At 37.8% G+C, this 14,289-nt stretch overlaps 1 protein-coding gene across 1 annotated transcript in view; it reads right to left on the reverse strand.

The window, feature by feature from the left end:
* Positions 1–41: 41 nt before the first annotated feature.
* The window catches only part of UVSSA (UV stimulated scaffold protein A), a 41,563-nt gene continuing 27,315 nt past the window's right edge, over positions 42–14,289 (reverse strand). The window contains exons 8-12 of the mRNA XM_010710626.3: positions 8,587–8,764; positions 8,022–8,174; positions 3,258–3,441; positions 2,308–2,419; positions 42–278 (exon numbers count right to left, since the gene is read on the reverse strand). Of these exons, the coding sequence (XP_010708928.1) occupies positions 259–278; positions 2,308–2,419; positions 3,258–3,441; positions 8,022–8,174; positions 8,587–8,764 (647 nt within the window). The 3' untranslated portion in view covers positions 42–258. The remainder of the gene's footprint in view (positions 279–2,307; positions 2,420–3,257; positions 3,442–8,021; positions 8,175–8,586; positions 8,765–14,289) is intronic.

The raw sequence follows: 14,289 nt of genomic DNA on the forward strand, positions 1-14,289 counted from the left end.
AAAAAAGAAAGAAAGAAAGAAATAATAAGCAGTAGATAAAAGTATTTAGTGATTTTGGTATATAAAAGCTTTAGAAACCTTTAAGGTTTTGTCCAATAAATTAAGCACTTTAGCTTGCCCAGTATCTCCCCAGACAGACAGGACGGACCTTTGTGTGACATCTCAGCTTAACAATGGCACTCAATAATGCAGCATCGCAATGTCAACAGTGTTTTGGGACTAACATATACATCCTTGTGGGCCAGAGGTGAGAAGCCTCTAACAACACTGCGCTGACACTGTAATAAAAATAAGTATTATGTCTAGCCTAGAGCAATGGCAATTCCACAGAATAAAAAAAGAAATCAATATTTTTCAGCACAAGTGATTTTTCTATCAGAATATTAGTTTCCAGTTTGAAACTAGTCCCTCAAGAACACCTGCTAGCTTAATTTGCTGGTTTTAGTTGTCATAACTAAACATGGAACTTCATTTTTCAGGCACAACATCTACATCTCTGGCCTGGCTTCACTATGTCGGTCCATTTCCTGTGCTGCTGGTTGGAGGTCAGCTTAGAGCACTTCTCTCTACCCAGAGAAGGATGGAAACTGCCTGTGAACAGGGCACTTCCTCACCCACACCAAAGAGAATTGGTGAAAGGCTCAGTAGCAGCCATAGAATGACTTAGGTCAGAAGGACTTTAAAGATCACTGAGTTCCAACCCCTGTCATGGACTGGTTGCCAGTCACCAGATCAGACTGCCCAGGGCCCCATCCAACCTGGCCTTGAATGCCTCCAGGGATGGGGCACTCACAGCTTTCTGGGCACCTTGTGCCACGGCCTCAACAACCTCTGAGTAAAGAATTTCTTCCTAACATCCTAACTTCTAAGTTTCTCCTCTTTTCATTTAAAACCATTTGCCTTTATCCTATCACTGTTGGACTGTGTAAAAAGTGTGTCACCCTCCTACTTATAAGCTCCCTTCAAGTATTTAAAGGCCACAGTGAGGTCTCCCTGGAACCTTTTCTTCCCCAGGCTAAACAAGTCCAAGTCCCTCAGCCTTTCTTCATAAGGGAAAGGCTGAGTAAATAAAAGCTTTGAAAGCAAATCTGTTCCCTCCAATTATACACTACGGCTTGTTGGATAGATCTCTCTCTCCCATCTTCCTTTGTAGTCCAGCATCTTCCAGTTGCTTCCTGGTTGCAGTTTTCCTAGGACTCTATGAAAATCTACCTTCTGTTATTGCTAATGAAGTTTAGTTGTACTACTAGGAAAAAAAAAAAAAAAGTCCCTTACTCTCCTTGGAAGTCTTTCTGCCTGCATATTCACTGCTTGCTGCCCTTCTCATTGCCTTTGTTCCTTACCTAACAGTTCAGAGCATTACCTCAGCTAAAAATGGTAAAAAATAATCCTGGCAATGATGAGCTTTTCCTTTAGAGCATTCTATCTGAAAGCAGCAGCTAGGATACAAGGGTCAAGCCATTAGTTTTGTTATCTATCCCCGCTGTTTAAGAACAAAATGAAGTATGGCACAGTAAACTGTAATATACAAATATTGTACCTCCTATCAGACTAATTAAAATGCCAATAAAGTTCTAGGTGAGGACTTCACTAATTTGGAATACAACATAACAAGGACAAGAATTCTTCTAAAACAAGAAAATACCAATGAAAAGATATAAAAATAAGTTCCTGCATTGTGACAACAAAAACACTAATATTCACAGCAGTCCTAATAATATTATTGTTACATTACATTAATCACAACTCTTAGGGACCAGCATGGTTAGAGGATGTCCTTTCCTGAACTGTAGCTTGTTTTTAATATAATGTTCTTCACAATAAATAATATAATATTACTGTCTAAGAAGTGTTAGGAACATTATGAGGATCACTGAAAATAAAGAACAAATTGCAAAGCTAACCTTATTCTGTGTGTACATTCATTCATACTTATGAGACAAGAAAGAATCATTGCAAATGATCTGCAAATTAAAATTTGGGGATTTATATGAGAGAATGTGGCCAGGAGCAAAATGGAAATATGATACAGTTCTGTGTATCTTAACTTGTGTCTTCAGCAATGAAAGGATCAGCTTTTCATCCATACATTGCATCTCACTTGTCCAACTCTGTTCTGAGATTGTTGTCCAATTGTAGATACTATAATCTGATGTAAAATGTGAATAAATTGTAGATATTGTAAATTGTACATATTTTATACTCTCTATATAAGCATTTGTAAAATACACATGCATATTCTCAAAGTTTATCTTCACCTCTACGTAATATTTTGATTTTTTTTCCAGATGTTATGGACACACAAACCTGGCTGATTTGCTTGCTTCTCAAAGCGCATCTTTTCTTCTCTGGCTCTGTCCTCTGCATTGATAGGAACCCCACACTCATCCCGAGGAATTATCTTTCCATGGAAAGGGCACTTGAGAAAGAAAGGAAAAAAAATTTCACAGCTTTAGAATGAAAATATATTTACATGTTTTTCAATATAGCATATGCCCTGATACTGGAATCAAGTGGTAAAAGTCTACGCCTTCTTATAAGGCGTCAGGATCCCATAAACATCACGTATTGAATTAATTCAGAATATCAAAGAAATAATCTCTGTGATATGAGTACTCGTCCTTAAGAGGCAGTAAATCCCACCACCTTGGGAAGCAGGGTGCTCATGCTGCATCATGTTTGCTGTTTATGCTATACCCTTTTCCTGTTAGAATCCCATTTAAAGTACTTTAATGCAACCCGATCCCCTCAATCTCAGATAATACAAGAATGGGGATATTAGAATGAGGTATGTAAATAAAGGATCTCTGCTTAGTAGGGCTCATAATTAGAGGCTGCATAAGGTATGGCTTTCATAACATTTAATTTGTGAATAAAATTTCTTAGTCCTCCAACCAACCATGCTTCTAAAACTACTGTCAAATATGCCCTAAATTAGGAGAACTTTTCAGAAACCAACTTTCACTGTTTCACTGTCAGGTACTTCAATGTAAGAGTAATAAATATAATATAAATACTTAAAATGAATGCCAGAAATATTTGAGAGTTCTTTAAACAAGCACAACTTCCTTACAAAAAGAACACCTCCCACACAAAACAGGTATCATCAGCAAACTTCTCCAAGCGTAGCTATCATTCAATCCCTTGTGCTATATTTATAATGCAAAATAAACTTCTATAGGCACGTTTTAATGAGATCCTGTCCACATGGGATATAACTTCCACATATTCTGGAAATTAGGTTACTTGGTGCTCACCTTAATCCGATCTTGTCTTTCACACAGACTTCCATCAGGCATTGGTGCTCGACATTTATGCTTCACTGGTTCAAACTTGCCAGCAAATGTTATATATCTGGTTTTTAACATTTCAGTTATTTCTTTATTTTCTACCTCTTCCTCTACTTCACTGGGTGCCCAAAATCGATGCTCGGAAGTAAATCTGGGAAAACAATGCAGAAATTATTTCTTTGTAGATAAGTTGTGCCTTTCCCAGCCAAGTGTGCTGAGCCACCTGGGTCAAACACAAGCTCAGTGTGTAAGAAAGCAGAGAGATACCAGCGTAATCCTGAAGTAAAATTATATGTAGAAGGAGAGGAAGGTTTATCACAGAGTTAGAAAAAAAGCTAGAGTCTTAAGAAAGAGAAGTAGTTTCCTATTATGAAGATAGTTTTGAAAATATCACCAAAGCCTGTCTAGTATTGATTTCTCTTTAACCAGCTCATCTGTCGCCAGTCTTAGCTCTAGCTGGTGATTTGGCATTCAGAGGCAGTCATTCAATATCCAGTTTCAGTGAATAACTTTGTAATTCTGTGGTTAATAATCTTTATAACAAGATACTCCTATAGCAGAACACACAAGATAGATCAGAGAGGACACAGCTTGATCTCAACTTGTCTGATCTTACTCCTGGCAGCTGCACTCCTGCAGCAGCAGAGAAGCAGAAGCTGAAACGAGCATCTTGTGACATACTGAGACCCATCAGCTGAGCATCAGAGATTTTTTTAGGTTCAGTAGGCTGTTCTTCTGCACAGCGTTAGTAACACTGAGAAACTTACGCGGAGCTCCTCTAGGAAGCTAAGCTAATTCATTGAGAATGTATTTTCAAACATGAGTCTTACCTGTATTTACAAACACATACAGATAAATATACTCCTTGTTATTGTACTACAAATATGATTAATACCACGTCAATAGATGTGGGGAATGGGAGAGAAGGGAAACAAGAACCCTGGAGAACCTGTAACGTTTTAGAATTTTCTTAACAGTACTAATTAAATTCATTCTAGTCACTCTAGGCTGACAGACAACTTCAGAGAGCAATTAACTGGCTCATTTTAGATGTCAGTCTCAGGATGCAATGATTATACCTCTGACAGTACATACTCCTGCTGGTGACTTTGCCTTTTGTAGATGGCAGACATACATATGAAAACTGGATTTCCCTTTGCAATGGGAAATCAGCAAAGTATACAAGCCAACACTTTAACAAAGATCTTAGTGGAGCTGAAGAATTAGTGTGAATTTTACCTAAGCAAGTTTTCAGCAAATGACAACTAACAAAAAGTGGAAGAAACTCATCTGAATCAAGCGATCTGTAACAGATACAGATGCTGTTTTTAATGCACTAGCTCACCATTTAAAATTATGTCATAAGACCAGAGCTCGGTTAAGAAAGGACAAGTAATTCTGAAGCCATTCTGCGTTCTGTGGTTTGCCAAGTCATGAGGGAAAAAAAAAAGTTCAATAAGGAGAATCCTTGTTAAAGAGATTCCTCCTGTCCAACAATTCTGTCATCACACCTACCTCACTGGTGCCAGAAAAATTCTAACTTGCCATAAGGTATGTATCACATCATTAGGAGATAAAGGTAAAAGGATAACAATGGGGGCTAGTGAACTGCATTAAGCACAGTAATACAGATACATCTCCACAATATTTCATTGCAAAAAGTTTTCAATCTGGAAAATACAAACTGAACAGAAAAGTTACATGCATCTTTTAAATATATTAACACTTTTGAATGATAGGATACTTCAAATTCATAAAGGCAACAAGATTATATAACAGACAGCAAATAAAAGAATTAGATTGATTTGCTTGCTCAGTTTTAATAAAGTCCTAAAAACAAGATGACTATCAGCTCTGCATTAATTACCATCCAGGTACAAGGAGGGACTACCAGTATACTTACAATTACATGGTAATGAAGAAGCAGTTAACAGTTGTGTGCCAACCTTCCCAGTCGAGAGAAAATTCTATTTAATATTTTTACTTCTTCTTGCTACAATCTATATCCCACGAATCTGAAGGGAATTAAAATTATGTTTTGCTCTATAGAGCATTGATTAACGTCTGGAACTGGACTGATTCCTACACAGACATTCAAACACACTATTATTACCATATAAAATACTTCCTCTCCACATTCGTTACAGTGGAGAAACGAATAAAGTGGTGCTAAACCTCAACATTTTCAGATTTCCTATTGTTAAAATTTAAGCAACATTTGAAAAAGGAAGAACTCAAGAACTTTGCATGAAAAAAGAGATGAATAGAGGAGCAGAATAACATTCAATAACATTCAGTGGGGTGATGATCTAAACAAATAACAGGTATAAAATTTCCATTAAAATCTACATAAATTAAATCTACATAAGAGGAGAAATAAATGACAAGCCACAGTTAACAGGAATCTGAATGAAAAATCCAGCTATTGGAAACATTGCACTCTTTCCACAAATTCCTATAAAATTTATTAGTAATGGGAAGCCTAAGAAAAGCTTGGGTAAACATCAGTTCTAAAGCAGTGTGATGCACAGAGAGATGATCAAGCAAGTAGTAAATGAGCTAATTCAAGTATCAGAAACAGGCTAGGGTGAGCTGTACCCTAGCCCTCATTTGCCCTCAGCCTATGAGTAAGCACCCTAAGTAACATCTGTAACTCAGGGAAGTGGTAAATCAATCTAGAAGGCAGGTGCTTTCCAAAACCTGTTGGTTAAGCTAGCATAGCAGTCTCTACACAGTACAACAATCTGATTAAGATTTCTTAAACTAACTTTATAGGTGTTCCAAGTGAATTCTGAAGTGGGAAAGAGAGTCACAGCTCAAACTGTGGGTTACAGTAACACATGGTTATATTTACCAGCTAAAGATGATTAGGAAAGCCATCTTTCTCACAGCAAGTCTTACTACCAACATTTTAAAATGTTAATTTCTCATACATGCTGTTGTGAAGTAAATGTAATGTTAAATAAGTGAAGGGGAAAGACTGCCACTTCAGATTTAAAAGATTCAAATCCCATACACACTCCATTGTTGTCTACTGTTGGTGTGGCTTTTTTCTAGCATCTCTGTAAGATAGAAAAGTTGAAGGAGTTGGTCAATGACTGTTTTACTTTTTCAATAAATAACATTTTACATCCAGGGGTCAATGGTATTGTATGTGCAGGATTACTTAAATTATCTTTGGTTAGATTGGCATATCTGTAGTTATAGACCATAAGGTTCAGAAGTATGCCCTCTATTTTATTGAGAAGCATAAAAATAAAACAGTACAGCACAAGGCAGACAGGCAGTGAAATATGCTTTTCATTTCACTTATGACTTGAATAACTCATTTGCAATGTAGAATAAGGCCTTACTACCTTTTTGGCATTATCAAAGTCAAATGCTTCTTACAGCCTTGCTGAAAATCTTAACCAGTTTACAGGCTGGTTACACCTAACCAGACAGAGACCAAAGCTTGGAGTATCTGTTAAAGCTCTATTATGTATCAATTTTCACTGACTTTCGATAACTTAAAATATATTCAGCACTTTTTATAATCAAGTACAGGAGGCAAGGCTTTCTTCTTGTTCCTTTGCTCAGCAAATATACAGTTGAGAGGGTATTATCTTCAAAAGGCACTGGCAATCAGCAAATTAGGCTGATTTCCACAGGGTGAACATTCACCTAGCTATTGTTAAAAAGTGAAAATGAATAATGTTACATGAAACATTGACAGGGCAGGAGGACCTGTCTTGAAAACCAGTGTTCCTCAGTTTCCAAAGGTGGAAATGACGATGATGGCATTTCCCTGGGATTCGCACTGCAGCACCATTTACATTTTGTATGTATAGCATTATTACTCTAGTCTACATCATGATTACGGGGTTTTTAATTTATTTGCTTTAGTAAGGAAACAAACTAAGTTAAAATAGCACTGCTGAGAACATACAAGCTTGATCTGCAAGCCAGCCAGTCAATGATCTTTGCCCCTTTTCAAGCAAAGTATGGTACACGCTGATAGGAAATTCCTGGTAGACTTAAATGGAATTCATACACAGAAGAAAGACTTCGCAGCCCAACATTCATATAAAAATACTTGTACTAAAAATGGGCTTTAAAAACAAACTGCTAGAAATAAGTTCTGAAGCATATCTACAATCTACTCCCCCTAGCATTGCTAGAACTTTTCTCAAACCAGCAGTGCTTCATCTCTAAGGAACACAGAGCCTTCCCAAACAAGAATGGAAAGTGAGAGATCAAAACACAAATCCTGCAACTGCCACTTACTCCGTGTGTGACTGAACAAGCGTATCAGTTTCCTCAGTTACCACTCTGTAAAGTCAGGAAAAATACCTGACACCACCCTTGTCATTCTCCTACCTTGTCTGTTATTTATTTAGACTGTGAAGTCTTCAGCAGAGGGACTGCCTATTATGGACCTGCAGAATACTTTGCATAATAAGGTACCAATTTAAGCTGAAGTGCTGCCATACTGCAAATAATACACAAACATGAAAAGAGCAGGAAAAATGTGCTTTAAAGCATCAAAGGATATTTAATTAGTACCACAACTTCTCAAAACAAATACCCTTTTGAGGTAGAATTTCTGACTTTGTTTATGGGTCCCACAACACAAGGGAAAGAAGAAAAGTAATTATCAAAAGAAATAGCAGTCACCCCACTGTGTGACCTCTGAGTACAAGTAAATCTATGTATTTGTTTAATCTATCTTAAAAGAGAAAGAGCATTTACTTGAGAATCTTCCCAGCACTTGGCTGATCCTGTCCCCAGTAGTGAAGATCTAACCCAAAAGGCATGAGGGGAGCTTTAGCTCTTTCCTCTTCTAGTTTTCTTCTCTTACTGTCAGGCTCTTCCAAAGCTGCTGGCTCAGTAGTTGCAGACTCACTAGATAAAAACAATGAAAAGTCAAGAGAGGACAACAATGACCACAACTTTTTCTCTGTTTTTATACCAACCCTAATGTTAACTTAGATCTAGGACTACAACTGCTTTTACAGTGTTGTCTTTTTTTCCCCTCCTCCCATCCCAAAGGATACACTGAGGCCACTCACATCAAATTAAACCTAAACGAAGTGATTAGTAAAATATTCCTTAATAGTCCAAAGCAATCACTAACAAACTCCCAAATTTTAAGCAGTAAATACACATCTGAGCAAAATAATTATACCTTTAAAATGGAAACAAGGCAGCCTGAACCTTTAATATGCTCAGTTCCTGCAATCTTCTTTGTGCTTTCTTTATTAATAAATACAAGTAAGAGGTTCCTATGGATCCTAAGAATTTGAATAAAAATAACCTGTCCTGTGGAGGTGTTAACTTTTGTAGTTTGTCTCTGATAAGCTTCAATGTTGCAGCTGCACAAGTTGGATCAAGCTCATCTTCATTCCCTTTCAGCCGGGCACGGGAGCTGAACGGAGCTGGTCCTGCAGGGGCCTTCCTTGCTGGTGCTTTTGGGGGTGACTGAGGCTCGAGGCCTGAAAAATAAAATCAAGGTTGAGCAGAGGGTTCATCTCCCCTGCCTTCCATGCTTCACAGCAGGGCCAAAGCAGCTCATAATGCCACTACTTGTAAAGGGGCTGTCTTTTCAATTCACTTTATCAATCCCATTCATACACAGTGGTATTTCTGCCTGCAACATTTTCCTATTTTGGAACAGAAACGTACTGAGAAGCTAACGACAGCAAACAAACTTTTAAATTCGTGTGACATCATGTGACAGCAAAGAATGACATTACTTGGTCTTGGAAAAAGGGATTTTAACAATATATGTTAGCTCAAAATGTGATACTGCTTTCTGTATGCAGGTTTCTAGTGTCACAGTAGCTTGCTAAGATGTCATTTCTATACTCTCAGTTACATCAAGATAAAGTGGAAGGAAGGAGCTATTAACACTACATCAAATAACAATTCAGTTTCAATTCCTAAATACATCTTCAAACAGAATTATCTAGACAATTTTCTTCTTTCACAGATCCTAAAATACACAACGTGCCAAGATAAACCATCTAAGAAGCACAGCAGTACAGCCACACAGTACTCTGAAGGGACAATAAACGCATGAGTGACACCTGAGGAACAAACCCACTGCGAGGCAGCTTCAGGCAGAGTTCAGCAACAGCAGCTCAGCGGTGGGGCGACTTAATCACTTCATACAGCTCGATTAGCCAGTCAGCATGGACAGTAATGATGCAATTAGATAGACCAAGCAGTTGAATAGCACATGCTGCTACCAGCTGAGCTAGAGAAGCAACTCTATTAGATGGCAGCAGTAACGAAAACTTTTCAGCCAAAAGCAGCTGAAATGGAGAGATGTGGTCCCTCACACCAATGTAACAGACAATATTTTCCCTTCCAGAATGCTTTTTCATAAAAGGAGAGATTGAAATAACATCTATCCCAAAAAATTATCAACCAAAAGTAGTCATAGTTTCAGACTAAAGTTTCCAGAGAAATACCTCAGATTTCTTAAGGAAAGTAACCTGCATTCACCCAACAAGTTTTAGCCACTCTTGATATGGGACGTTCCTTCTGTCTCTTCTTTCTGTTCACTTCCAGTGAGCAAGACCCTCAGCTCTGAAGCTGTATCTATAAGTAATCTTGCTTCACTTTACTTAGTCATCAAATATTTCAGAAGATAACAACTAGAAAAGGAAAAGTTCACGTGGAATTTGCCAGAGACCATCTAGGTGTACATCCCAAAATATGTTAGAGAAGGTACCCAAGGCCGACTGCATGCTTCCTTTCCCTTAAATATCTGCGATAACAAAGCACATACTGAGTGTATCCTGTATGCCACTCAATCATCAGTAATTAAACATTTCATAACTTGAGACCACGAGGCCAAAGTCTTCAGCAAACCTCAAGACAACAGAACACATACTGTTCTGTGAAAGCCTCGCAGGCCTGCCAGCTGCAGACAGACACAGCCTTCTCGCTGCTGGTGATGCCATTGATGAGCATATCAATGCTCCTTCCTTACCCAGTCATCTTCACATCACCTTCTCTAATGAAAGCAATGAATGTGTCACATTCACCTTGCTACCTAACTTCGCTTCCCAAAGTCAATAAGGCTGGAAAGAACACTGCTTCAAAAAAAATTATAATTGTTTAAAAAAGTAATCTGCACATTGGAAAAGGGCCTGAAAATTAGCAGAAGGAGCAGCAATAAGATGAATGATAATTAAGCAGAATAGTTGGAACTAAGCAAAGGAACATTTAGGCTAACAAGAAATGATCTCATGATGTTTATTAGGCTGTAGACTTGCCATTCATAAGGGTTGATGGAACCTCCACAAAGCGTTTTGTCTCAGCACTTAATATTTCACTGAAGGGAATAAGCTTGAATTTATCTAACTGGTAAGGGGAAGGACAGGACTGCATCTCAGCTTTTGTCATCGTGTGAAAAGCAAAAAGCCCTTCTAGGGTGCTTTGTATCAAAATGATCAAAGTGAGACAGAATTAACCCAAAAGACTGTCTCTAGAACTGTCAGGATTTAGACGAGCAAACTTCCCTTTATGTTAGAAACCATTAGAAGCAAACATTTGGCATGAACAAGGTTAGCTCAGAAAATATATGCAGCAGACTGTATCTGTGATGCAAAATTGCTTAGACTGTATCTGGCACTTAAAATTTTTGTTGTTGTTGTTAAGGAACAAGAATATCTTTCTGCAAAGGATTGTTTAAAGCAAAGGTTTTGAGAGCGTGAGTATACTGTATACAGATAATCATTAAATGAAAGCTAACAGGTGTGCATCTCTCACCACATCTCTATTCCTCTTCAGAGAGATATGTGCACGTACACCAGAAGTTCTCAGACAATCCGAGCTCTATTCAATTTTTTTCCTATCATATGTATGGAAGCAGAATTGCCCACTCACTAATACACTGATTTTGTTCAGCAGGGGACAGCAGAGGCAGGCACTCAACAACACAGAAAAAGAGAGATAAATGGACAAGTTGACAATTAGATAAAATCACACTCAAAAGATCAATACAAGAATTCTTAGGAGCTACAAGAAAAACTATTTTTCCCATTGATTTCTTATTTTAAACCATTAACAGGAAAACAGCTAAAAGTAAATACATTGCCACACTGCTAACACCACCTCTCCTGTGGATTTTTTTCATCTGATCATAAAATTAGTTCTTGCTAATGAGATGAAGAGCCACCGTGCAGACAGTGCCATCTCAGTATCAGGGTTGGTTTTTCTGTTGCTTTGTTTTTAATACGCAGATGGAATTAAGTGCAGCTTTACAAGTAAAATTCCTCTTCAGAACTCTGCTGTTCTGTGCGTTTGATTTGACATGAGCACAGAACCTGGCTTCAAATTGTTCCACCGGCAGCTTTCAGAAAGAATCATAAAAATGTTCAAGTCCCCTTTTTTGTTTAAATTGACCAAATGGCATCTATTTGCCTGAAGCAATAAAGTAGAGCGTATTCACAAGACAAATCGATAGAAGGAAAGAGAGAGGCTGGGGTTTCAGCCGAAGTTAGGCTGCTGAATGCTGACATTATTGATTTTAGCTAGTTCAGCTGGCCTTCTAATTAAAATGTAAATTTGAGAAAGAGATTACGTCCTGACAGAAATGGTGGGATTAGGGGGAGATAAAAGCCCCTCAGTGAAAATTTAGAGAAAGAGCAAGCATGGGTTTCCTCAGCTGTGTGGATTTAGATGAAATTTAGCTACTTCACATTCACTTCAGTTTAATTGAAAAAACAGAGACAGAATATAAACAAGTATTACAGACTTCAACTATTCCTGAAAAAATACAGTAACTTTTGTTTCCTATTGGTTGAATCTTAGCCAAGCCCGTATGTGTGTGATTTGTATTGGCACAGACACATTCCAAGACCATCAGGAAAATCCAGCAGTTCGGGGACAATATTTATGTGCTATGCTCATAATGAAAAATCCTGCATGTATTTTTCACACAGAGGGTGGTGACACACTGGAACAGGTTGCCCAAGGAGGCTGTGGATGCCCCATCCCTGAAGGCATTCAAGGCCAGGCTGGATGTGGCTCTGGGCAGCCTGGTCTGCTGGTTGGTGACCCTGCACATAGCAGGGGGTTGAAACTAGGTGATCATTGTGGTCCTTTTCAACCAGCTTTTTGGGACAGCTTCCAAATAACTCGAGGTTTCAGATCAGTTCTGCAGTCCCTCGTGTGCATGAACAAAATTAACATAGGTGATGATGTGATAGGAAAATTTCATTATCTCTGAAGGTGCTGTTACTCATCTAGGATGGGGCTTTGAATTATGTAAGTAATCCCTGACAGATAACCGATGCTTATGGTATCATTACTTGTTAAAGGAACTCTAAAGTGAGAAAAACAATTAGAAAAATAGCTGCTATGAACAAAATCTAAAAAGCATTCATACAGAGATAACACAGATTAAAGCATTTATCATTTACTGTGATTGGAAACTTCCTCCTTAACATTAAAATTGAATAGCAGACCCACTTTTCTATCCTACTCAAATGCCACTAAACAAATTGCTGTCAGCAGTTGCTTGGGGAAGATGCTAAAATGCTAGAGATGCTTTCAGCAAACATTCTCCCAACACAGGTAAGCCACACACACAACCCAAGGCAGCTTATCTCATGGTCAGCTGCACACTAATGTACGTAAATGATGCTTTGAAAAAGTTGTTGAGGGGAGTTGGTAATCATAGGTTTTAAAGAACTGAAAGAGATGCCCCAGCAGCCCTTTAATGCATGTACGTTATTTACATGTAGCCAACATTTTTAGAGTTTTGCTTTGGAAATTCAAATTAAAGGAAAAGAATAACAAATGCTTGTTAACTATCTAAGTTTGTTAACACCGTGTATAATATTTTGTTTGCCTTATCGGAATAATAGACTACATTAATTTGCTATAACAACAATCCTCATTAATTAACCCTATTTATTGATGTTTTAAAATCATAGTTAAAAATCAGATTAAATCAAAACAGGAGCACTCAGATGAAAACCTTTCTATTCCTCACATCCTCACCTTTTACACTTTATCGTTTTGCAGTCTCTGCTCATTGCACAGCTCGTATGAAGTACACCAATACTGCAAACAACTCAGAAGTGTTATCTGCATCCTGTACAGTCACTATTAGTTTCTAAGAACTTCAGTAGGAATCACACATATCCTGTGTCTTGTCAGATCTCCCAAACTTATTTACATGGAACGAACCTGTTTGAGTGCGAGGAAGGATTTGCATGACTGATTCAGTTGCATCAGAAGAAAATAAATACTTCTACGTGAACTTACAAGTATTTTTTTGGAATAGTTTTCTTCCATGAGTGTGCAGTCATCTTCATTTCAGATGCTGTATTACAAAAGTTTTACTCCTAAGTGCCCTGTATATAAGAAGGATATGTGTTTGCCTGTATACTAAAACAGAAGATAATAGTGTAATGAGGCAAACTCACCTGTAAACTTGTAATTATATGTGCCTAATGTTGTAAATGATAGGAAAAATTGAGACTGTTCACTACATATTTGATGATAGCAGATCAGGGCTAGGATCCTAACTTCATCGCTATTTCATTATCCATTTACAGCAAAGCAATGCATGTTGTTTTAATCATGTAAGAATGTGTTTGATTTAAAGTATTACAATATTTATGTTATTCTAAATAGTAGGGTCCTGTTTAGGGAGAGAAATGAAACTGTGTGAACTGTGTTTTTTAAATTTGGGAAAGAGGAACCCAAACTCCACAGATTACTGAAAGTTGAAGGTAACTAAATAATTCTGTCTGTCCTTCCTCCTGCAAAACCTGAGTTTTCCCCATAAAGAAGACAAGTAATACCCAGAAATCCTTGTTTAGTCTAACAAGTAGTAGCATGAAGCAATCATGGTGACAGTAGTAGTTCCAATTCTCAAATTTAATTCCCAAAGAGCTGTGCTTCGCACACTATGAAGCCTTTAGGTTTGTTTCCTCATGGTCTGTTCTGAAACTGCTCCTCCATGCAAATCTCCATGTTCTTAACCTGTAAGAAG

Source organism: Meleagris gallopavo, chromosome 4, assembly GCF_000146605.3.
Source record: "Meleagris gallopavo isolate NT-WF06-2002-E0010 breed Aviagen turkey brand Nicholas breeding stock chromosome 4, Turkey_5.1, whole genome shotgun sequence".
Classification (NCBI taxonomy): Eukaryota; Metazoa; Chordata; class Aves; order Galliformes; family Phasianidae; genus Meleagris; species Meleagris gallopavo.